Source organism: Cuculus canorus, chromosome Z (assembly GCF_017976375.1).
Source record: "Cuculus canorus isolate bCucCan1 chromosome Z, bCucCan1.pri, whole genome shotgun sequence".
Taxonomy (NCBI): Eukaryota; Metazoa; Chordata; class Aves; order Cuculiformes; family Cuculidae; genus Cuculus; species Cuculus canorus.
The window spans coordinates 59993542-60015348 of NC_071441.1; the positions used below are offsets into that span (position 1 = coordinate 59993542).

Below are 21807 nucleotides of genomic sequence, written 5' to 3' on the forward strand. Positions count from 1 at the left end.
AGCTCAAGCCATGCCAGTTGCCATATAACCTGTTGCATGTTACTCAAAACACCATTTCTTTTTTTTTTCCCGTGGAGGTTAAAGGATACCTGGTGTAGGGAAGGACATGGTAACCTGGAGGAAAAGAGTTTAGTGATGCAAAATAAAGAGAACAGAGAGGCTGCTGAGGCTGAGCTGGAAGTCTAGAAATGGCTTGGTATTTTTGGAGACTTGCCAGTTTCCTGAAGAATGAGGCACATATGTTCTGCTTAACTCAGTCTCATATCCAGGTGGCACAGCCAGCAAAGCTGTGTCTGCTCTAATGAGTTTCTTAAAACTTGCCTGCTGCACAAGAGGAGAGAGTCAGGGAGAACACCAGCACAGATGAGACGGAGTTTTTATCAGTAGCACTTAATAACGCATGCAACAATCTTCTCCAGCTTGCCTGCTGCAAGTCCTACTCAGTCCAAATAAATCCCCTCAAAAAATTCACTTTTGCATTGTGATTATAACTTTGACCCTAGTTTTGAGTGAATATTCATTGTTTTTGCTAAACACCTTTTAGGCAATAGTAGAATTAAAATACTAGGGCTCTAAACTGATGCTTGTTAAGAGTTAAAACCAACCAATACACGACTCCTACTCCAGTCAAAGAACAGCCCTGCTTGTCAACCATTTTCATTACACTTTTTTTAAAAATGCCACCAAATTCTTACCAGCAATGAGATTTCATGCCAAAGAGTTCCACAGCTAAGTTATTAATTTCCTTTAAAAGACATAAACTTTTGAGACTTCTGAAGTGTTAAATGTGTTTCAAACTAGCTGCTTTCCAAACATCTGATCTCTTAGTACTCCTACACTAAGAACAAGATGAACGCTTTTCAGATATACCCTTGCTTTTTTAAGTATCCATTTTCTTTAGTACTCTCTCCATGCCAGGAATGCACGATTAATTATGTAACAGCATGCCTTTGGACTTTGTTGTCATCTTGAACTGGCAGTGCTATTCTCTCCATTCTATGCTTGCCACAAACATCACCAAACTAGTGTCAATAAGTTGGAAAACCCCTGAGTTGTTCATTAAAATTAAATGGTTTGAACAGGTCAAACCCATCTTCTCTTTGTCCTTGGTACTGTAGTCTCTGGGATCTGAGATGATTCCTTTGAAGTCTCTTTACTCTATTGTTTTATTTTTGTGATGTTGAGTGGGTTTTCCTGGGTTTTTTTTAGCTGCAATGTATTTCATTGAATCACAGAACAGTTTTGGTTGGAAGGGATGTCAGGGACCATCCAGTTCCAACTCTCCTGCCTGGACAGGGACATCCTGCAATGGAGCAGACTGCTCAAAGTCTCACTGGTTGCAGAGGAACAATTAAAATGTCAGAACATCAGGGTTTGTAAGTTTTCCTGTCAGTTAAGATGCTATTGAATTACAGCATCATTAAGGTTGAAAAACACCTCTAAGATAATTATGTCCAATCTCTGGGTGTGCACCGAGATTCAGAGCTGCGGTGAATCACCCTCATGGGATCCTCCCAAAGCCAGAAGTTTGTCAGAATACCAACAAATGTCGATAAACAGTATTAAAACACTATCTGTTCAAGCAGAAAGATTGCAATTGTTTCCAGCTTGCACACCACAGACGGCAGCAGTACACCGAAGTGGTGGGATTTACAAGGCATCCAGCTTGTTATCTTGTTTGGATATTATTCTGCTAGAGGCACTCGGCCATGGCAGGCCTGGCCACAGCAGCACCTTCCCTGTGACAGACTCCCACAGAGAGCAGGCCCGAGAAAACAGGTAGAGGTTGTTTCACCTCACAGGAACTGTGGGGAGGCAGATGCGGTGCCATTCCACTCAGGTTGGATGGCTCTTGGTCTTTTAACTTCTCCTTTTCTTTTATCCTTTCCCCCCTCCTTCTTTTTTTTTCATTTTCCTTTTCTCCTTCTTTCTTATGCTCTTTCTCCTTCCCCTTCCCTGCTTTCTCCTTCCTTCTCTTTTCCTTTCTCCAATTCCTTCTCCTTCTAACCTTCTTCTATTCTTCACCTTCTCTGCCTTCCCTTCTCCTTTCTTCTCTCTCTCCTTCTCCTTTTCACCTTCTCCTTCTCTTCTTTTTTCTCCTTCTCTTCTCCTTTTGCTTTCTCCTTCTGCCTTCTCCTTTTTTCCTTCGCTGCGCCCTCCACCCCCTCTTCCACGCTCCCGTCGGGTCCGAGCACGGAAAACAGCGCCAAGGGCGGGTCACGTGACGGAGGCAGCGTCACACGTCACGTGGCCGGGACACCCCGATGTTTGCTGCCCGCGCAACGCCTGACAGAAATGGCGCGAAGGAACCGCCGGACACCTCTCCCCGGTGGGAGCCCTCCTCGCCATTTTCTCCCTTAGCACGCAGGAGCGAAACATCAACGCGCTGAGGCGGTCATAGGCTCGGTTTTCTTCCGCCGCTTCTCACTTCAGCGCAGGCAGCTTTTTGGAGACATCTAAGGAAGGGGTGGGGTGCTCATGCCGAAAAGGGTCCTTCGTGACCTCGTCGGCGAGCCGTGCGCCGGGCGGGAGCCGGCGCGGCGGGGCTGGGTGGCGGGTTTATGTGCTGCGAGCGGGGCCGGGGCGGGCGGCTGGAGCGGCGGCGGCGGGGCGGGACAGCTGGAGCACCATGGTGAGCGCGGCAGAGGCCTCGGGGCGGGAGAGGACGAAGGATCCGGGCCTGCAGCCCCTGGGCTGCGAGGACAACATGGGGCTGATGGACCTGGAACCCCCTCCAGGGCCCGCGGGCTGCGCGGCGGCTCGAGGCTGCCCGGGCTCTGTGAAGACCTCGTGACTGTGTGAAAAGCTCGGGGTTCTGGGGGCGTCTGGAGTGATGAAGTGCAAAAGGAGGGTGTTTGGGTTATCGTTGAGTTGCATGAGCAGCATTCGTCAAAGACAGAATGTGCTGTTCTCCTATCTTGCATAAACGTGTTTTCCGTTCCCAGTGGTTATTTCTTTTCTTGCTGCTTTTCCACCGAGAAGCAGGGTGAACCGTGACGCTTTCTGCTCAGTATCCAGTTTAAAAGGCATTTTTATAACTATGTTGAGCAGTCTGTTCACATTTTCTCTAAACAGATAATTTAATTACCTGTGGTCTTGAGTGTCTCAAGGAACCTTTGCGCAACATCTCAATTTTCGTTCCTGCTGTTTCATTTCCAGAGCTGTGAGCTGCATCACAATTGCCACATCGGCGGTGACAGCACACAAATACATTTGGTTTATGAAAAATCCCACCTTGGGTTACTTTTCTCAACCACAGACACAGCTTGGTGCTCTCGCCGTAGTGCACATCAGGTGAACTTGTAATGCAAACAGCAGAAGAAAAGCAAAGTGTGACTGGCGTAGTTGCTGCTAACTAGTCTGTAGCTTAAATAGTGGAGGCTGAGTGTTTAATAAATGGGCCTCCTTTGCTATAATAGGGTACTTAATTTTATGTTTAGGACTTAGTTACTGTTTAAAACAGCAGAGCTGATGGATTCTGCTTCTAATGTACTTGGCTTACAGATACGAGATATATGGAGGGCTTTAGGACATGAGTGCAAGCATAAAGTATAGTTTGTATGTGTCATTGATAGATGTATTTCTCTTCCATATGGTTATAAATGTCGATGTGTCATTTTAACAATGGTTATGTGGTGTCTGCTCAAATGAGGGGAGTCTTGCTTAGGGAATACACTTTAGAGCTATACTTTGAGTAGACTGACTTTTAACTGTTCTAGTACTTAAAGATTTAATCACCTGGCCTGTGTTTTGAAGTCTGAAAGGAACCATGTAGGATTTTTCTCATAATAATTTTTCCTCTAATTTTTTTTTTTAGAGGTTAGAATATTTAATCGAAAGGCTTTGAGAGACTCCTGCCAATTATGGGAGTGTATGGGTGCTGTCCACTGGCTCTGTGTTTGAGACTACTTTGTATTTGCTTGCAGCTTTCCGAGCTTTTCCACTCAGTGTAGGTACTTATTTAAATAAACCGAGTGCTCACTTTTCTTGCCTGATGAGGTTGAAAATCAGGTTCATTTTTCTTTGCTAGTGGCTGGCAGTGTGGACAAACAATCTTTGTGTGTGGTTCCATGACGTCAGTGAAGTGAAAAGATGATAGTCTACTTCTGTGCTCTTTGGAAGCTGTATTTTCCAGTCCCAAAGCAACACGAGAATGAAATATTCATCGGTTTCTTTCGCATTGAGAGGATTATAAATCAGGTCATCCAAACAACTTACTGGCAGTGTTCTGCCAAGCTGGGACTGCCAAGACTCATCTCTGTCGTTGCAGTGCAACTTATGTTCACAGCTTTAAACTCTGCACAAGTATTTTAATACTGGGCAAGGCCACGGTGGTTTACACTGCTCAGCAGAGGCATTAAAGACTTTTTATACTTGCAAGGTTCCTGTCGTGGCAAAGCCTACCACTTAAAAGGCAGTTTTCACTCTGGAGAGTGAGATCTTATATAGTTCCTACTTGTGTTAATTGGAGAAGTATGGGCAAACTGGATATTTAAAGTCTATGCATAGTAATAATGGAATATAACCTTGTTTATTCCTTTGCAGTAAATCAGTTTTCTGAACTGGTTTTAGTTGTAATTTAATAATGTGTTGGATATACATTAATATTTTGTACAGTGGACGTTATTTATTTGCTTCTTCAGTAATACTGATAATTCTGTGATTTTATAAATGCCCTTGTTCTGGTCCTGAGATTTTTGCAGCAATAACGTGGTTTGCTGAATGGTCACTAGTTCTGTGCTCAGAGGGCCTCAGTGGAAGAAGCAGCAAGGCTGTCTGCTAAACCACAATTGGCTGACTGGAATGTAGTTTTGGTTCTAAACAAAACACTTTGTTTCAAAGGAATCCTGCTGCTACTGACTGCTTCTGTCTAGCGGTTTATAGCTCTTCTTTGAATACACTGACCACAACCTTTAGGTCAGAAAAAGAGCTTTGGGCGGGAAACAGCCACGAAAGTGAGCAGTTTGATGGTATACTCAAATTCCTTGTGTGTTCTTTGTGCCACTTTAGGCATCTTTTCTTCATCTCTGCTGTGGCAGATGTAGGAAAATACAAATTCAGGGAAAACTTGGACACAAAAAAAAAAAAAAAAAAAAGTCCTGGGCATAGATCTCTGGGCATAGATGTCTTTCCCAAAATTAGCCTTCTGAATGTCTGACTTCTACAGATCATAAGATTTTAACTGCCTCATATTTCTCTTTATACAAGAGACCATTCTGACTACAGCTATTGCATGAAAGTAGTCTTTTTCACAGGAAGCATTTTTCACAGAAGCTTTTTCACAGAAGAGCAACAAAGCTGGTGAGGGGGCTGGAGAACAAGTCTTACAAGGAGCGGCTGAGAGAGCTGGGGTTGTTTAGCCTGGAGAAGAGGAGGCTGAGGGGAGACCTTATTACTCTCTACAACTACCTGAAAGGAGGTTGTGGAGAGGAGGGAGCTGGCCTCTTCTCCCTAGTGACAGAGGACAGGACAAGAGGGAATGGCCTGAAGCTCCGTCAGGGGAGGTTCAGGTTGGATATCGGAAAAAAATTCTTCACAGTAAGAGTCATTGGCTACTGGAACAGGCTGCCCAGGGAGGTGGTCGAGTCACCTTCCCTGGAGGTGTTTAAGGAATGGGTGGATGAAGTGCTTAGGGACATGGTTTAGGGAGTGTTAGGAATGGTTGGACTCGATGATCCAATGGGTCCTTTCAAACCTTGTGATTCTGTGATTCTGTGATTCATTTTAAGACCTTGTTCAGTGAGCCCACTTTTCTTTTGCGGTTCCATATAATGTTTTCTACTGTTTAGCAAGCAATTTCAAGTTGCATTCATCATTCAGGAGAGCGCTGCCATGGTTCTGCAAGCTGCAGCTTAAGCATGGGCGTATACACATGGAGAAAATTTTGCATGTGGAGAAATCTCTTCTAATAGCAGAAGCAATAACGTGTCTTCGGTTAAATGGCATTTTAAAAAGGTTGTATTGATTTAGCTTGTAGGCTTCACAAACACCATCGTGCTTTTGGAATTGCAGAAGATGAGAGCATTTACTGTATTCTCCTAGAGATCTTGCTAGTCACTACTAATATAAAAGCTTTTCTGTTTCTTACTTGAAAACTGAATGTGTGTGCTGCCGCTGAAAGAGATTGGTGTGCCCAGAACTAACATCTGTAGAATATTCCAGTGCACTCGTGTAAAAACCTTGTTTTAACAAGACTTGCCACTTAAGAAAGTAAGCAACTGGCACTGTGTTTCTGGAGCTGGAGTTGTGAACTAGGTTCTATGAGCTACGTTCTCAGGCATGCAGTTGTAGTACTAGTGCAGTCCTGGTTTGTATGGCAGTTGGCTTCAGATCAAGGCCCTTGTCTTGCTGTGGAGGAGATGGTGGTTGTTAGAGTACAGGTGGTTTCAAAATCCATGTAAAGCTACATATTTGTATTGTTTGTAATATCTAGGTGTGTAGTAAGGGAAAAACCTCCCTGTTACTACAGGTGTGGGAGAATAACCTTGGGCAATGTCAAAATTAGGAGGCTGGAGTGGTTTCTTGGCATGAAACTATTAACCTTGGCTATCTTTGCTCTGTATATTCCGTAAATCAATGCATGATGAAAAGAAAAATGTCCTTCGGCAGAATGACTTTAAAAAATGTGGGTTTTTATTTTGTTTACTGTTCTGAGATAGCCGTTGGTGTGTAATTAGTACACTTGACTTGTAGATAAGAGTATTGTTACTTATTCTTACTTTTTGTTCTCTGAATTATCAGCAGCAGTGTCCGCAGTAGTATGAAAGGTATAGGCTGTAAGAAACAAAGTCTAGTTGTGGCAGTGAGGGCACAGACTTCAATTGTGGTACAAATGAAATCAAGTGTATTGAGTGAAAGTACAGCTTATCTACCCTTGTCTGCCCCATTAACAGCTACCCCAAAAAAATTCCACTAATGAAGCTTCTATGACTACAGAGATAAAGAGCAATAACTAGTGCTAGAGATGTACCCCTTATCTTCTTATTTCTCTTTGCTACAAGCTCCTACATTCCTACAAGCAGTTAGTGATTCCATGGTCTTTTAAGCTAGCTAGCAAACTTCAGAACAATGGCTGCTTGCTCTGCGTTTTCTACTGATATCGTGGGCATACCAAGGTATTGGCCACCTGCGTTGGTACACACATGACAATGGAATCCTTTATGCTTGTGCTGATTCAGGGGCACAGTCTCCTCTCATCGAGCTCAAATGAATACATGCTTTCTCCCATATCTAGGTTATTCTTTATTCAGTCTTTTATATTTGTCTTTTAAGCCTGTCATTTTTTTTTTTTTTTGTGATTTTTAAGAAATCTGGCAATGTTCCCTTTAACGTAGCTTCTAACACATCTCTTCTATGCCACTTATGCATTCCCTGCTATGTTTTATTAAAAGCTTTCTTGTAAAACATGTGCTGTGTCGCACAAGCAGGAAGATGCCTTACGCTCTGAAGGACTTGGAACCGAGGGCAGAGCTCACAATGTTTGACACACCTCTAACCAAAGACCTTCCTCTGTCACAGCCAGGCTGCAGTTTATTAGGCAGTGTAGTCCCCAAGAAAGTGAGTTTTGTGGCCCTATGTAGTTGTCTTTTCTTTGGGATGAGTGCTTCTCAATGTTAGTTTGACGGAAATGTCTCTGACCAGTGACATGGTGACCCCTCTCACCAGTGTCTTGAATTTGGATTTCAAATTTCAAGCTGAAGCATGAAAGGGACTTGGAGACATGGAATCAGAGTATTGAAGGTTTTATGAAATTGATTCAGATAATGTCATTTTCCACAGACTGCTTTGTAACTGCAGACACTTGATTTAATCTGTGCAGCATTTCCTCATCTCTAAGAAGTGAATAATGCTTCTATTACTTCTGAGTCAAGCCTATTAATAACTGAATGCTCAGTTACTTTATTGCATGGGTTAATGGGTTCCAGGTTTTCCTCACCAGAGGCCCTCAAACCCCCTGTGTGCTGGTAGATTTGAGTACCTCTGTTAAGCAGAGCTAGGTTTTTTTCTTTTTCTCTGGCTGTGGATTTCTGGCTAAATTCTGAACTCTGTGTGCTCTAATGTAGAGTATGACAAGTAAAGCGTATAAGGTGTTGGTGGGAGCCAACACCTAATCTTCATTCATGCTCTTGAAATGAGTGGTTTTGAATGAAAATTGATATTAATGGTAATCGGAGGACTTAAGAGTATGTAGGAGATTTGATCTAGTCAGAGCCTGAATTGGAATGAACCCAGTATTTTGTGGATTTGTGTGTGTGTGGAAAAAAGATATGTTATAGTATTGTAATACGAGATGGTGTGGGATGTAGGTTTTTCAGGGTTTAACCACATACAGGCTAAAGAGAAGAGCTGGTAAAATGTTTTGCACATAGTGTATTATTTCAAGTGGGCACATCACCTATGGTGTTCCTGAGCTGTGTCTGCTTGGCTGATTGCAAGAAGGTTAATGTGGTGGAATTTTTTAATTTCATGCAAGAGCTTTACTTCTTTAACATATTGCTCATTGTTGATTACTAACGTTCAGGAATCAAGACAAAAATGCCTGATAAGTCAGTGGATATGTCCATTTTTTAATTCCTTGTAGAAAAATACTAGGAGGAAATTTCCGTTACAAAGTCATACTTAATATTAGGCTTAGGGATATAGTTTTTTAAATATTTTTTAATTAATTTTTTTAATGGCTTAAAATTTGCTAGGTTGTCTTTAGTTGCAAGATGAAATATTTTTCTTAGGTATTATTAATTTTAAAAATTACAGCAGTAATCTTTACAAGAATTTCTGCTGAAAGTGGGCAGGGAGGACGCAGGGAGACGTTCAGTGGTTTAAGGCTGAATTATCCTAGTGGGTTCAGTGATGCTTGAGTAAGAAATGGGTTTCTGTAAGTGGGTGGTTAAATAGTCTTTTGAATTGTGAGTGTTTTAGTTCAGTTAGTGGACCTACTACCCTGTATAAAAAAAGTAAGTGCCTTGATGTGCATTGTTTTCCCTCCTGTTGTCTTGAGTTGAAAAGGCATTTTTTTTTTCCTATAGGAATAGGAAGCCCTAAGAGTAATAGAAGACATGCAGTAGCACCTGATGAGGCAGTCCTCCTAATAAAAATATTATTCTAGAGAAGTATTAGTGTACCTTTACACTGAGATGGTGGACTCTGATGATCATGGCTCAGCAGGCAGGCTAGCAGAGGGACAATGCGGTCTCTCCCATGTTGAGTGGAAATGGTTAGGCTTACCGTGACGTGGTTGGAATAAACATTTGATTTAAAACGCATGGCTTGTTTTATAAACAGATTAAAGAGTATATAGTTCCTGAACAGTTTGTGGGCATTATGTGGGCAGCATTATGTGGGCAGCTTGTTTTAATAATGCTTCCTTTCATTGTAAGTACACTTCCCATTAGCTGAGGAGTAGGTTTGAGTACTCTTATGCCTGGGATTCCCAAGATGCAGAGAATCCCTACTAAAGGTAAGGGTGTTTAAAGTAACACACACAGCTCTCAATCCTGGTCTTGATCCCTGTTCTTGGAGACATGGGACATAAGCAAAAATGAGGTCTTAGTTTTTGAGATACCTCAAAGAACTGGTGGCAGCAGCGTAAAGGAGCTGTTGAAATGTCAGGGCGGGAGGAGGAGTTAGCAAAAAGAGGCTTGAATAGTAAGGTATCTGGAAAAAAACCCAGAAGGTGTTATTTTGTGTTATAAAAATGTAACGAGTACCTCTAAATGAGACTTGACACTTTGTTATGAGACCTGTAGTAGTATATTGAAAGTGTTTACAAATGCTGAAAGGTAATTTATGCTGTCTTAATCTCTCTCAATCATATTTTATTAAGGATGGTACTGGACATAATTTACAACATTTCATCTGCCTGTAAAGTTTTGTAAAAGCAGTATTGGCACCATTTCTGATTTATTTAAATGAAAGAAAAAAACACTGAAGGGAGAAAAGAGAGGAGCTTTCCTTAATACAGTGAGGATTCCATACTCCAGGTGAGGTCTCACAAGAGAGGAATAGAGGGGCGGAATCACCTCCTCCCTCAGCCTGCTGGCCACACTTGTTTTGATGCAGCCCTAGACGTATTTGGCTTTCTGGGCTGTGAGCGTGCATGGCTGATGTCGAACTTCTCGTCTGTCAGCACCCTCAAGTCCTTCTCTGCAGGGCCCCTCTCAATCACATCATCCCCCATCCTGTGTTAGAGCAATGGGTTGCCCTGACCCAGGTGTAGGACCTTGCACTTGGCCTTGTTGAACCTTATGAGGTTCACACAGGCCCACTTATCCAGTCTGTCCAGGTTCCTCTGGGTGACATCCCATCCTTCCAGTGTGGCAGCTGTACCACTCAGCTTGGTGTCATCTGAAACTTGCTGAGGGTGCACTCAATCTCACTGTCTACATCATTGATGAAGATATTAAACAGCACTAGTCCCAGTACGGAACCCTAAGGGACACCAGTTGTCACGGATCTCCATCTGGACATCGAGCTGTTGACCGCTACGCTCTGAATGCAACCATCCAATGAATTTCTTATCCACCGAACAGTCCACCCTGCCATTAACACCTTCTTGTCCTCCATGTGCTTTGCATAGCTTCTAGGAGGTTCTGTTCCATTATCTTCCCAGGCACAGTGGTGAGGCTGACAGGTCAGTGATTCCTGGGGTCATCTGTTCTACCCTTTTTAAAAATGGGCACATTGTTACCCTTCTTCCAGTCAACAGGGACTTCTCCTGGTTGCCATGACTTTTCAAATATTGTAGAGAGTGGCTTGGCAACCACATCAGCCAGTTCCCTCAGGACTCTGAGATGCATCTTATCAGGTCCCATAGACTTATATATGTTCAGGTTCCTCAGGTGGTCACGAACCTGATCCTCTTCTACAGTGGGAGGGACTTTACCCCCCCGATCACCATCTTGTTTTCCATTGACCCAGGAGGGGTGAGGAGAGTGGTTGTCAGTGAAGACTGAGGCAAAGAAGTTGTGGAGTACCTCAGCCTTCTCATCGTCTGTTGATTCAAGGTCACCATTTTCATTCATCTGTTGGGGGTGCTCTCTTTAACCTTTCTCTTCTGACTGACATACCTGTAGAAGCCCTTTTTGTTAGTCTTCACTTCCCTTGCCAAGTTCAGCTGCGCTTTGGCCTTCCTGACCCCATCGCTACACAACTAGGCAGCATCCCTATACACGTCCCAGGTTCCCTGTCCCTGCTTGTACTGTCTGTGCGGTTCCCTCTTCCTCTGCAGTTTGACCAGTAGGACTCAACTCAGCCACGCTGGTCTCTTCCCTTTCCTGCCTGATTTCCTACATCTGGGGACTGAGCGCTCTTGTACTTTATGGAAAGCATCCTTAAATATCTGTCAGCTCTGTTCTGCTCCCTTGTCCCCGAGGACCAAATCCCAGGGGGTCCTGCTAATTCCTTGAAGAGCTGGAACTCTAATTTCCTGAAATCTAGGGTCCTGGCTATACACCTCACTTGCCCAATGTCCCTCAGGACTTTGAACTCCACCATCGTGTGACCAGTGCAGCCCAGGCTGCCTCCAGTCTTCATGTCATTGATGAGCTCACTTGTATTAGTGACCATCAGGTCCAGTATTGCATCCCCTTGGGTAGGGGTCCCTATGACGTTATTTTCGGAGTCTCCTGGATTGCCTACAGCTTGCCATGCTACTTTTCTGGCATATGTCAGGGTTGTTGAAGTCCCCCAGTATGAGAGCTTGCAAGCGTGAAGCCTCTTGTAGCTGGAGGAAGAAGGCCTCATCAGTAGGCTCTCCTTGATCAAGTGGCCTGTAGTATACACGAACCACAGGGTCCCTGTTGGTTCCTCAGTTTTTTATTCTGACCAACAAGCTTGCAACCCATTTGTGGCTACTCTTCAGAGACAGGTCTTTGTACTTTATCCATTTCCTGATATAGAGGGCAACGCCTCCACTGTCTGTCCCTTCTGAACAGTGTGTAGCCATCAATAGCCACACTCCAGTCGTGGGGTTCATCCCACCAAGTTTCAGTGATGGCAACCAGATCATAGCTTTCTAGTAGCATGGTAGCTTCCAGCTTCTCCTGTTTATTGGCCAAGCTTTGTGTGTTTGTGTAGAGGCTGTTACGTGCATTGCATAGTGAAATACTCTTTATTTTCTTTGAGGTGTTCTGCGGAAGTTTCCTTGTTGGCAACTACTACCTCAAGAGTCTCCTGCCTGTGTCTACAGGACTTCAACTGTGCTGTGGCATCCCCAGCACATCCCAGGGCAGCAGGTGCAGGGCCCATACCAGCACCCTAACCGTCCAACCATTGTGTGTCCTCCAACCGCTTCCCATAGGCAAGCCTGATGTTTTCCCCCTTCCCCTTTACATCTAGTTAATAGTGCTGTCAATGAGCCCTGCAAGCTCCTGAGCAAAGACCCTCCTCCTGCTTTGAGAAAGGCGGCTCCCATCTGATACCTGTAAACCTGGTGCTGTGTAGGCCATCTCATTGTCAAAAATCCCAAAGTTATTATGGTGACACCAGCCACAGAGCCATGTATTAATAGACTGGACCCATCTGATCCTTACAATGCCACCCCCCTGTAACTGGAAGGAGGGAGAAAAAGATCATCTGGGCTTTAGATTCCCACACTAGCCGTCCTGAGGCCCTAAAATCTCTTTTGATCGTTCTTGGGCTACATGCTGCAGCTTCATCACCTCCCAAATGCAACAGCGGTAACATGTAGTAGTCTGAGGGCCTTACCAGACTGGGAAGTTTCCTGGCAATATCACTTACCTGGGCTCCTAGGAGGCAGCAGACTTCCCTGTGGGTAGGGTCTGCTCGACAAATTGGACCCTCTGCTTCCCTCAGCAGAGAGTCTTCTACAACTATGACTTGCCTTTTCCTCCTCTTGGCGGTTGTAGTTATACAGGGTGTGTATCATTCTGGTCTTGGCCCATGCTCTAATGTAGATGAGTCATCACCCACGCTTTCCTCCAGTCCATCTTCCACACCCAGAGCCCTGTATCTGTTGTGCAGAGGCACCTGGGAAGGTAGGGGCAAGGAGGGTACTTGCTTCCACTCACTACATCACTTTAAGCCCCTGCCTACATCCTGTTGCAGAGAGGATACTAGATACCTTTGATCAGGGGCTTTTTCTGGTGGCTGTTTCTGCTCCTGTATCCAGGAGCTCAGGATGTGGTTCCACCAGTCTAGCTATAGCTCAGACTCTGTGCTGCTCCTTAGCCTCTCTACCTCCTCTCACAGCTCACCCACTAGACTGAGGAGATCTTCCACCTGCTTGCACCTTAAACAGCTGTTGCCCCTGCTCCCCTCTGTGTCTAGTGCAAGCTGGCAGCACTCTCTGCAGCCAGGGACCTGGATGGCTGTGTCTTTCGCTGGGAGCTCAGTCTGGGCTGACATGTGCTTTCTGGCAGGTGCAGAGGATGCAGCCTCCTGCCAGGTGAACACCATGGCTGGACTCCCTCTCACCGATTGAACTGCCCTCCTGAGCATGGAAAGTGTGCCCTCCCTGCAAGGCCTGCCTTTGCAAACTGCTTGAGCCCGCCCTTCTGACGAGGCCCGCTCCTGTTTGTTGCGCTTCTTAGATCTTAGGAAATGTTTAAAATGGTCTAAGATTCAGCAAGACCAAATGCCGAGGTCTGCACATGGGACACAACCCTTTCCAGCACTACAGGCTTGGGGAAGATGGCTGGAAAGCTGCCTGGCAGAGAAATACCTGGGGGTGTTGCTTCAAACAGCTGAATATGAGCCAGCAGTGGCCCAAGTGGGCAAGAAAGGCAAAGGCATCTTGGCCTGTGTCAGAAAAAGTGTGGCCAGCAGGACCAGATTGTGTCCTTGTACTCAGTGCTGGTGAGGCTGCACCTCAAATCCTGTGTTCAACTTTGGACCCCTGACTACAAGAACATTGAGGGGCTGGAATGTGTCCAGAAAAGGGTAATGAAGCTGGTGAGGAGTCTGGAGAACAAGTTGTATGAGAGGTGGCTGAAGGAAATGGGATTGTTCAGTCTGGAGAAAAGGAGGCTGAGGGGAGACCTTGTCACTGTCACCTGCCTGAAAGGAGGTTGTACCAAGATGGGTGTTGGTCTCTTCTATGAAATGACAGGTGATGGGATGAGAGGAAATGAACGCAGGTTGCACCAGGGAAGATTCAGATTAGACCTCAGGAAAAATGCCTTCACCAAAAGGTTTATTTGGCACTGGAATGGCTTCACAGGGAGGTGGTAAAATCAGCATCCCTGAAGGTGTTCAAAAGATGTGTAGATGAAGAACTTAGGGATATGGTTTAGTAGCGGACAGGTAGGGTTAGATTCAATGATCTCAAAGGTCTTTTCCAACCAAGCGATTCTATGATTCCTGTAAGGGTGATGAGGCACTGATGCAGGTGCATCTCTGACCTGCCACTGCACTAATGCATGCACCATGGTGAGAAAATGGGAAAGTAGGGGACTGTATGAAGTTGCAGAGCTACAATTTTATTGGAGTAACAAAGATGTGATAGGATACCTTGTATGATTCGAGTGCTGCCATGGATGGATGCAGGCCTTTTAGAAGAACGGGCTGGGATAGTGAGAAGGGGAACTTGCTTTTAAGGGAGAGAGCACCAGGGATGCATGGAAGTCTACCATGGGATGAATAATAAACCATCTGAGACGTTGGGGCAGAGCAGGATGGTTGATCATGTAGCTATCTGCTGTAGAGAGCCTTAATCATGAAGAAGTAGAAGATTAGGCTTTCTTCAGACAATGGAAGGATCCACAACTTTCTAGGCCCTGGTTCTATATACTTCAGCTGTCCCAGTGTCATCTGAGAAGACAACACAGCAGAGCACAGGCAATCCAGGTTGTTTTTTTTTTGTGCTTCGACGGCAATATCCTAACACAGGTGACTGAGGAACAGATGAGGAGATGTGCTTTGCTGGACCTCAGACTTGCAAACAAGAAATAGGATCATAGAATAGTTAGGGTTGGAAGGGACCTTAAAGATCATCTTGGTACAACCCTCCTGCCATGGGCAGGGACATCCCACTAGATCAGGCTGCCCAAGGCCCCATCCAACCTGGTCTTGAACACCTCCAGGGATGGGGAATCCACAGCTTCCCTGGGCAACCTGTGCCAGTGTCTCACCACTGTCATAGTGAAGAAATTCTTCCTCATGTGTAGTCTAAATCTGCCCCTCTCCAGTTTGTACCCATTGCCCCATGTCCTGTCCCCACAAGCCTTTATGAATACCCCCTCTCCGGCTTTCTTGTAGGCCCCTGAAGAACTGATCAAAGATGTGAAGGTCATGCGTCCACTGCCACAGTGACTGTGGTATGGTAGAGTTCAGGATACTGACAGAAGGAAATGAGGCTGATAGCAGGTTCATGTTCCTATACTGCAGGAGAGCAGACTTTGGCCTGATCAGCCAAAAGAAGAATCCTATAGGGTATGGTCTTGGAGAGGAGTCTGGGAAAGCTGTTTAATTTTCAAGGGTCTCCTCCTCTAAGCTCAAGAACAATCCATCCTTATGTACATGAATGAATATGGAGCTCATGACAAGGCTCGAAGGTAGAAAGGAAGTATCCGAGTGGCAGAAGCAGGGTCAGCTCACCCAGAAGGAATATAGAGAGACAAAGCCCACGTGGCACTTAAGTTTGATGTGGAATTGGAGTGGCCATAAGAAACCCACCTGCAAGTATGTCAACAGCAAATGTATTATGCTGGAAAACATGGGCCTGCTGCTGCCTGAGGCGGGAGACCTGATGACAAAGAACAATGGGAAAGACAAAGATATTAATGCTGCCTTTGCCTTTGGCTTCCACATTTGTCTTCAGAAACACCAGGTTTCTGAGACCGGTAGGAGGGTCTGGAGCAATGAAGGCATTGAATATCCATTTAAACATGATAATGTAGATATGCAAGATTGGACCTGAATGAGCCTTAAGGTCTCTTACAATCCAAACCATTCTATGATTCTGTGATGATTCTTTTCTATAATTTTAGAGCATAATGTCTAATGAAATGCCACGTCCACCTGTGGCCTTACTGTCTGTGAAATGGGATATATGTTAACGGTCTCATGACCTGACAGTGCATTTTCCCCTCAGTCATGTGCATAACTGATTATAGCAAGTTTCAGGTCATTTCTTAAACTGATGCAGTATTTTTCTTCCCCCCATCTAGTTTTAAAAGAACCAAAAAATGTTACCCCTACCATATGAGGTGTTCTTAATTTTTCTTTTTTTTAAAGTTACTTCAGGACTTCTCTAAAATATTGACTTGTTATTAACTTGTTCCTCCACAGGGTGTGATAAGTGTACAGTTGGTGATTACCATGGTAATGGCTAGTGTCTTACAGAAGATCATACCTCACTGTTCTCTTGCTCGCTGGCTTCTCTGTAGTGGCAGGTAAGAGAAGAAACAGTTGCTATACGGTGTGTGTGACTGTGGCAATGCATTAGACTAGTAACAGTGAAACTTACTAATGCAGGTTGTTTTCTTGTAAAATAATTAATCTGCTGTTCTTAACTTTATTGCCGTAGTGTTGTGACAGTTGACTTACAGGCTCAAGTTATACAGACAGTGTTGCTGTAAAAGAACAGACCTGTTTGTTGCTGTTAATTTTATCAGTCATAAAGTTAGCTGTTGTCCAGCTCTTACGTTATTAAAGGTACAAGCTGCATACTTTACTATTATAAGCTAAGCTGAATAGAAGATACCGAAGAATGGAAGGATCTTTTTCTTAGCACTGCCTCAGTGTTCTTGATAATCCACCTGCTGATTAGCCTTGCCTATAAAGAATGCTTAGGTATTTATTAAAATTCTATTTTTTTAATACTTCATATGGCAGGATTAGTATAAATTTCAATACACACTTTCATCATAACAATAGATCAAACAGACATAATGAGCTGCAAGGGGAACATTCCATGTGTGGCTGTATCTGTAATAACAATGAAAACCAGCAGCTGTTTTGAATATAAATCAGTATCTTAAATATTAAAAGAATCATAGATGCTGTGTTTTTTCATTTGGGAAGAAAAACACTTTGTGTCATCAGAAGGTAGTGTACTGTCTTTTGTAATTGTTAAAAATTTTGAGAATATCAAATCTCTACTCACTGATTTCTGAAGGAGTATCCTTGAATAATAATGTGCTCCATTGGAGTCTTAACCAGTCTCATATAATTTTCCGTTGCCTTTTTTCCTCTGTATCTCAGAATTACCATCTTTTTTTCCTCATTCCATTACCCAAAATATTTCTAATGAAAAGTGACTGTAAATGTTGTCTGGGTGCGTGTTCGGTGTCACTGGTTGGGTATGACATAAAATAGTAATCTTTAGGTGCATGATATAAACAGGAATCGTACTCTTAATTGCTGTGTGAAATTTCATTGCTTACTGCATCTACAGGTTACTGATCACCTTTTTTGTGCTCTTTTAGAAAGAATATTACATTAATGAATATGAAACTGCATTCCATTTGGTTCTAAGGTGTGTTACCACCATCGTATGTCTTCAAATGACACTTCCTAATTTTTATGTCCTATTTAAAAGATTATTTAAACTTCTATTTCAAAATTAAATATTTAGTTGCTCTTTTAAAGAATTGTTCAATATTATGCAAATGTTCTTCGTTCTTGTGAAGTTTCACTTTCTATATCCTTACTCTTGATGTCTACCAATGATAGGGAGAGGTTTGCTCTTCAAATAATTTTCACATGCTTTTCTCCTTTTGCACACCTGCAGATTGATAAATAAATAAAGCAGGATTTCTGCACTTGTGCTTATGGATTTCTGCTCCCACTGAAATCAATGGGAGCCTTATTGTTGCCTTTCTTATTAGTAGCCTTGAAAATCTCTTTTTTACTTTTCAGTGTTTGTCTGGTGACTATTTCAGTGCATTGTAATTTCAAGTCATTGTGAATAACCTCCTGAATACAAGAATTATGTAGAAAGCCAGAAATAATTCTGTGTTCCAGAAATAAAAACAAATCAGAAGCTTCACTGCCACATGAACCTGAATTTTCATGGCAGAAAAAACCCTAGTTCTCTTTCTTAGCTGACAAACTATCTTTTATGATAACTCATTTGCCTTCATATGCTGTCTTTTGGCCAACAGTGTTTTCATTTACAGACCTATGTGAGTGGGAAGGTTTTAGGTGGTGAAAGGTTTTAAACACACATCAGTATATTTACAGGTACAGGAAGACACGTTCTTAAGCAGTCCAGCTTTCTGAGGCAAAGTTACTGTCTGCTCCTTTCCTCTGTCAATATGCTTCAACTAGTCTTTGGTTCCCAAAAGTGGGTTTTAAGTTATTTGGCTTAAGTGTCTTTCTTCTGAAACGCTGGGAGGCTTTTATAAACAAGATAGTGTAAAACATCTGCAGATAGCCAAAGGGCTGTGAGGATAAACACATTGCCAGACAAGCCAGAAACTCTTAAATGACCAGTTGGTTTCAAGATGCCTGTGTCCGTACATTAAAACTCTATTAAAAGGAAACACTCACTTCAAAGTTTTAAAGAATCGTTAGAGTCGATAGACCTGGTTAATAGCTTACAGAATGAACCGTTATCATTGATAAAGTGTTTCCTGAAATTTGTAAAGAAATAAAAACTTTACCAATTTTCAGTCCTTGAACAGCATTAGAATATCCATATTTATTGAAGACAATGAATTGGCAGCCGAAGTATCTGCATAGGCTTTTGCAGTTTTAGCTAGTAAAACATTCTCTAACTTAATAGTGCTTTTCCGTTCCTCAGCTACTTCAGTTGTTCTCTTTTTCAGGCCACTTCAGGAAGACAGTAGAAAAGGGGTGGTTGTTGTGCTCTCGTTAATGACCTTCATTCAAATTAACTGGGGCATATCTGTGCTGCTGTTGCTATTCAGACTGACTTGGATATGTCAACACTACAGAGTCATCAGTTGTGAGATCTTGGTTTCAACCGTATATGAGCTGAAGCAGATATGAATTCCTTTTTTTATCTCTACCTCTATGAAAAAGTTTGTTCAGGTCTCTTGGTTTTGAGATTTTAAATGCAAGGTGTTTAGGGTTTATTAAATAAAGAAATCTCAGACCTCTTGTATCCTATTAGTAGCAATTAGAAATCACTTGCAACATAATTCTCTAGTGTAATTAAGAGCAAATTGTGGTTTAAGTGTTTGATTTGTCAGTACTCTTACATGAAACAAGAATTTTATTGATTCTGCTGTATTACATACTATTTCTATATCTCTGCAGAGAAGATATTGAGAAATTGGCTTTCCAACATAGGTAATTTTCATTATTACAGAATTACTTGTGGTACTTTCACCATGCCAAGGTCTGGGAGATGAATTACAAAGCAGAGGACTATTTCTCTGCTTTCCCACTCTTTCTCTGGGTTGTTTGAAAGGTAGAAAGAATTTAGTATCTCCAGTGTAGTATGTCTTTTTGGATGTAAAGGCAGTTGCTCTGGTTTGTGTGTGATTCTCAGTCTTAAAGTCTCTTTTGCAGGAAAGTTTTCAAACAGCAGATTTTTTCAGCTGGGATCATACAAAATAAATTCACGACCTTTCACTCCTACTGATGCCTCAAAAAACCCAAAACAAAATTCACCACCTGTTTTCCCAGAAAAAACTCCTTTTTTTTATGCAAAGTCTGTAGTATTTGCCATTTTCAGGTTTTGAACTGGCTGTGAATTCCTTCAAAGGAATTTTGCAGTGTGTGTTGGATTGTATCTCTGTGAGGTATTATTAGTTGGTATTGATGTTCTTTTCTCTTGAAGAAATCCCAGCATCAGCTGGACCTACTGACACAGGCTTGTAGACCTTTCTATTAAGCAGATGGTATTCTTTGTAATGTTGCTGGCTTGAACTCTTACTTATCCATTACAACAGCTTTTAAATTATTTTAAGGTAATATCCAAAAGCTCTGTGCAACTGCCAGTTTAATGCTTCATTGTACCATCAACTAGACTACCGAAATAAAGAGCTCTTCTTGAATTGTGTTACTTTTTTTCATTCCCATTTTCCTGTCTTCATCCAGTTTTAGTGTGTCAATGTCAGTATCAGGACAGAGAGGCAGTCTGTTGTTTGAGATCTGCCAGGTATGCTTAGTGATACATACATTTCATTAAACTTACACCTATTCTTTCTCGTGGTCTTTACCCAGTGTCTTGCATAGCACTTGTGCACACACGAGGCGTCCATGCTGTCATAAGGAAGGTAGCAGATGTATAATGTTGCTTGTTGTGGCTGCTTGCATTGAGGACTGTTTCTGCTTTCAGCATGAATTGTCTAGCAGTGGGCCTCCCTCTGTATTTGTTGTACAGGCAATGTTCCTGGAGAATTTTTAATATTTACATGAAAGGCCACGTTCTGCAAAATATAAGGATGGATGGACCAGACTTCCACTTGGGACAGGAAACCTTTCCAGAACAGAGCTGGAAGTCAAGTGGCTTGAGGTTGCTTGGGCCTGATGTTTATTTTCCAAATTTATCTTGCTGTCTTTTTGAAATTGGCTGTAACAGTCTCTAATTTGTCAATGTAGGTTTGAATGGTCCTACTTGGTGAAGTTTTCTTAGCTTGAGAAGTACTGATGCTTGTGGATTCCATTACCATCTCTATGTTAACTCGTGTCACCATTTAGTGGCCTTCTACTCCATAAAACTACTTCCACATGAATTTCCTGGTCTATTCCTATTAATACTTGGGCTCCTTTACCTCGGCATTTCAGAATGGAGATCAGAGTGACATCCTTCCTGCATCTGGACAGAAATCCTCCCTTGCTGAATGTGGAAAAGACCTTGTTTCAGCTGCTAAGGTTCTTGACATACTTAGGTTAAGTACCTAAATGTACCATCTTGGAGACTTAATCATCTCTCTGGTTTCCCTCTTCAGAATTTCCTTGCCACTACTTGCATTGGAAATAAGCAGTGGATGGTGCATTGACTTGTGAAGTGAAAGTGCTTGCAGCTCAGCTACATGTAGATTAGTGATTTTTATAACAACACTTTTTCTAGTTAGAGTTGGAGATATCACTGAGGAGGTGTTTAGGAAGGGAATGTTGATGATACTATCTGCTCTGCCTAAGAAAAAAGACTAATAATGGTTATTTGGTAATAGCTATTCTAGATTCTGGAAAATTACTGTATTTTTGAGATGCGTAATTATACTTTATAAAATCATTTAGAATGTGATTCTGATGAGTAATTGTAATGGTATAGTTATTTAGTAAATTTTTTCCGATATCAGTCTAAACTCATTTGCTGTATTTGATGATAACTTGAAAATTTGGTGTCTTGAGAAATGAAGAGCTTTCGCTCGAATGGTAAAGTGGCAAAGCTTTCTAATTATGAATAAGCATCTCATTTGCTGAAAAGAACTGGAGTTCAGCAGGGCTGTTGCTTGCACAGAATGGTATTCTGCTTAGGTATTGCGAAAGACCGGTGTCTTTAGATGCGTATAAATCTGTGTTACATAGATTTTTTTTTAAAAAGCAATCTAAATTACTAGTATTGCTGTTGTTTTACTTGAGATTTTCTTTTTTTTAGTTTACGGTGGTACCAGCACCCTACTGAAGAAGAGCTACGGATTCTTGCAGGGAAACAAAGAGGGAAGAACAAAAAAGACAGGTAAATGTTTGATTGAAGCACATCCTCCCTTTTTTTTTCAGCATGATCTGTATAATAACTCTGCTGGCCAGCTTTTGTCTTTGGATGAGTTAAAAACTGCAAGTTGTGTGTGAATGCCATGCTTGTTTTAATTGTCACAAGTCTGTTCCAAACCATGTTCTTTCAGTTTAACAGACAAATGAACATGCTCAAATTCTGCAGTACGCCAAACTGGTCTGTGAAATTGCTAATTTGGTGGCAGGGAGTTG

At 42.6% G+C, this 21807-nt stretch overlaps 1 protein-coding gene across 3 annotated transcripts in view; it reads left to right on the top strand.

Annotated features, from left to right (window-relative positions):
- Positions 1–2447: 2447 nt before the first annotated feature.
- TMEM161B (transmembrane protein 161B) overlaps positions 2448–21807 on the top strand; it is a 56474-nt gene continuing 37114 nt past the window's right edge. For 2 of the 3 annotated variants that reach the window (XM_054053765.1, XM_054053767.1), the window contains exons 1-3: positions 2520–2632; positions 16249–16352; positions 21479–21559. In XM_054053765.1, coding sequence (XP_053909740.1) covers positions 2630–2632; positions 16249–16352; positions 21479–21559 — 188 coding nt within the window. In that variant the 5' untranslated portion in view covers positions 2520–2629. Of the gene's footprint in view, positions 2468–2519; positions 2633–16248; positions 16353–21478; positions 21560–21807 lie in introns of those variants that run through there. The other variant, XM_054053766.1, reaches the window with a different exon arrangement.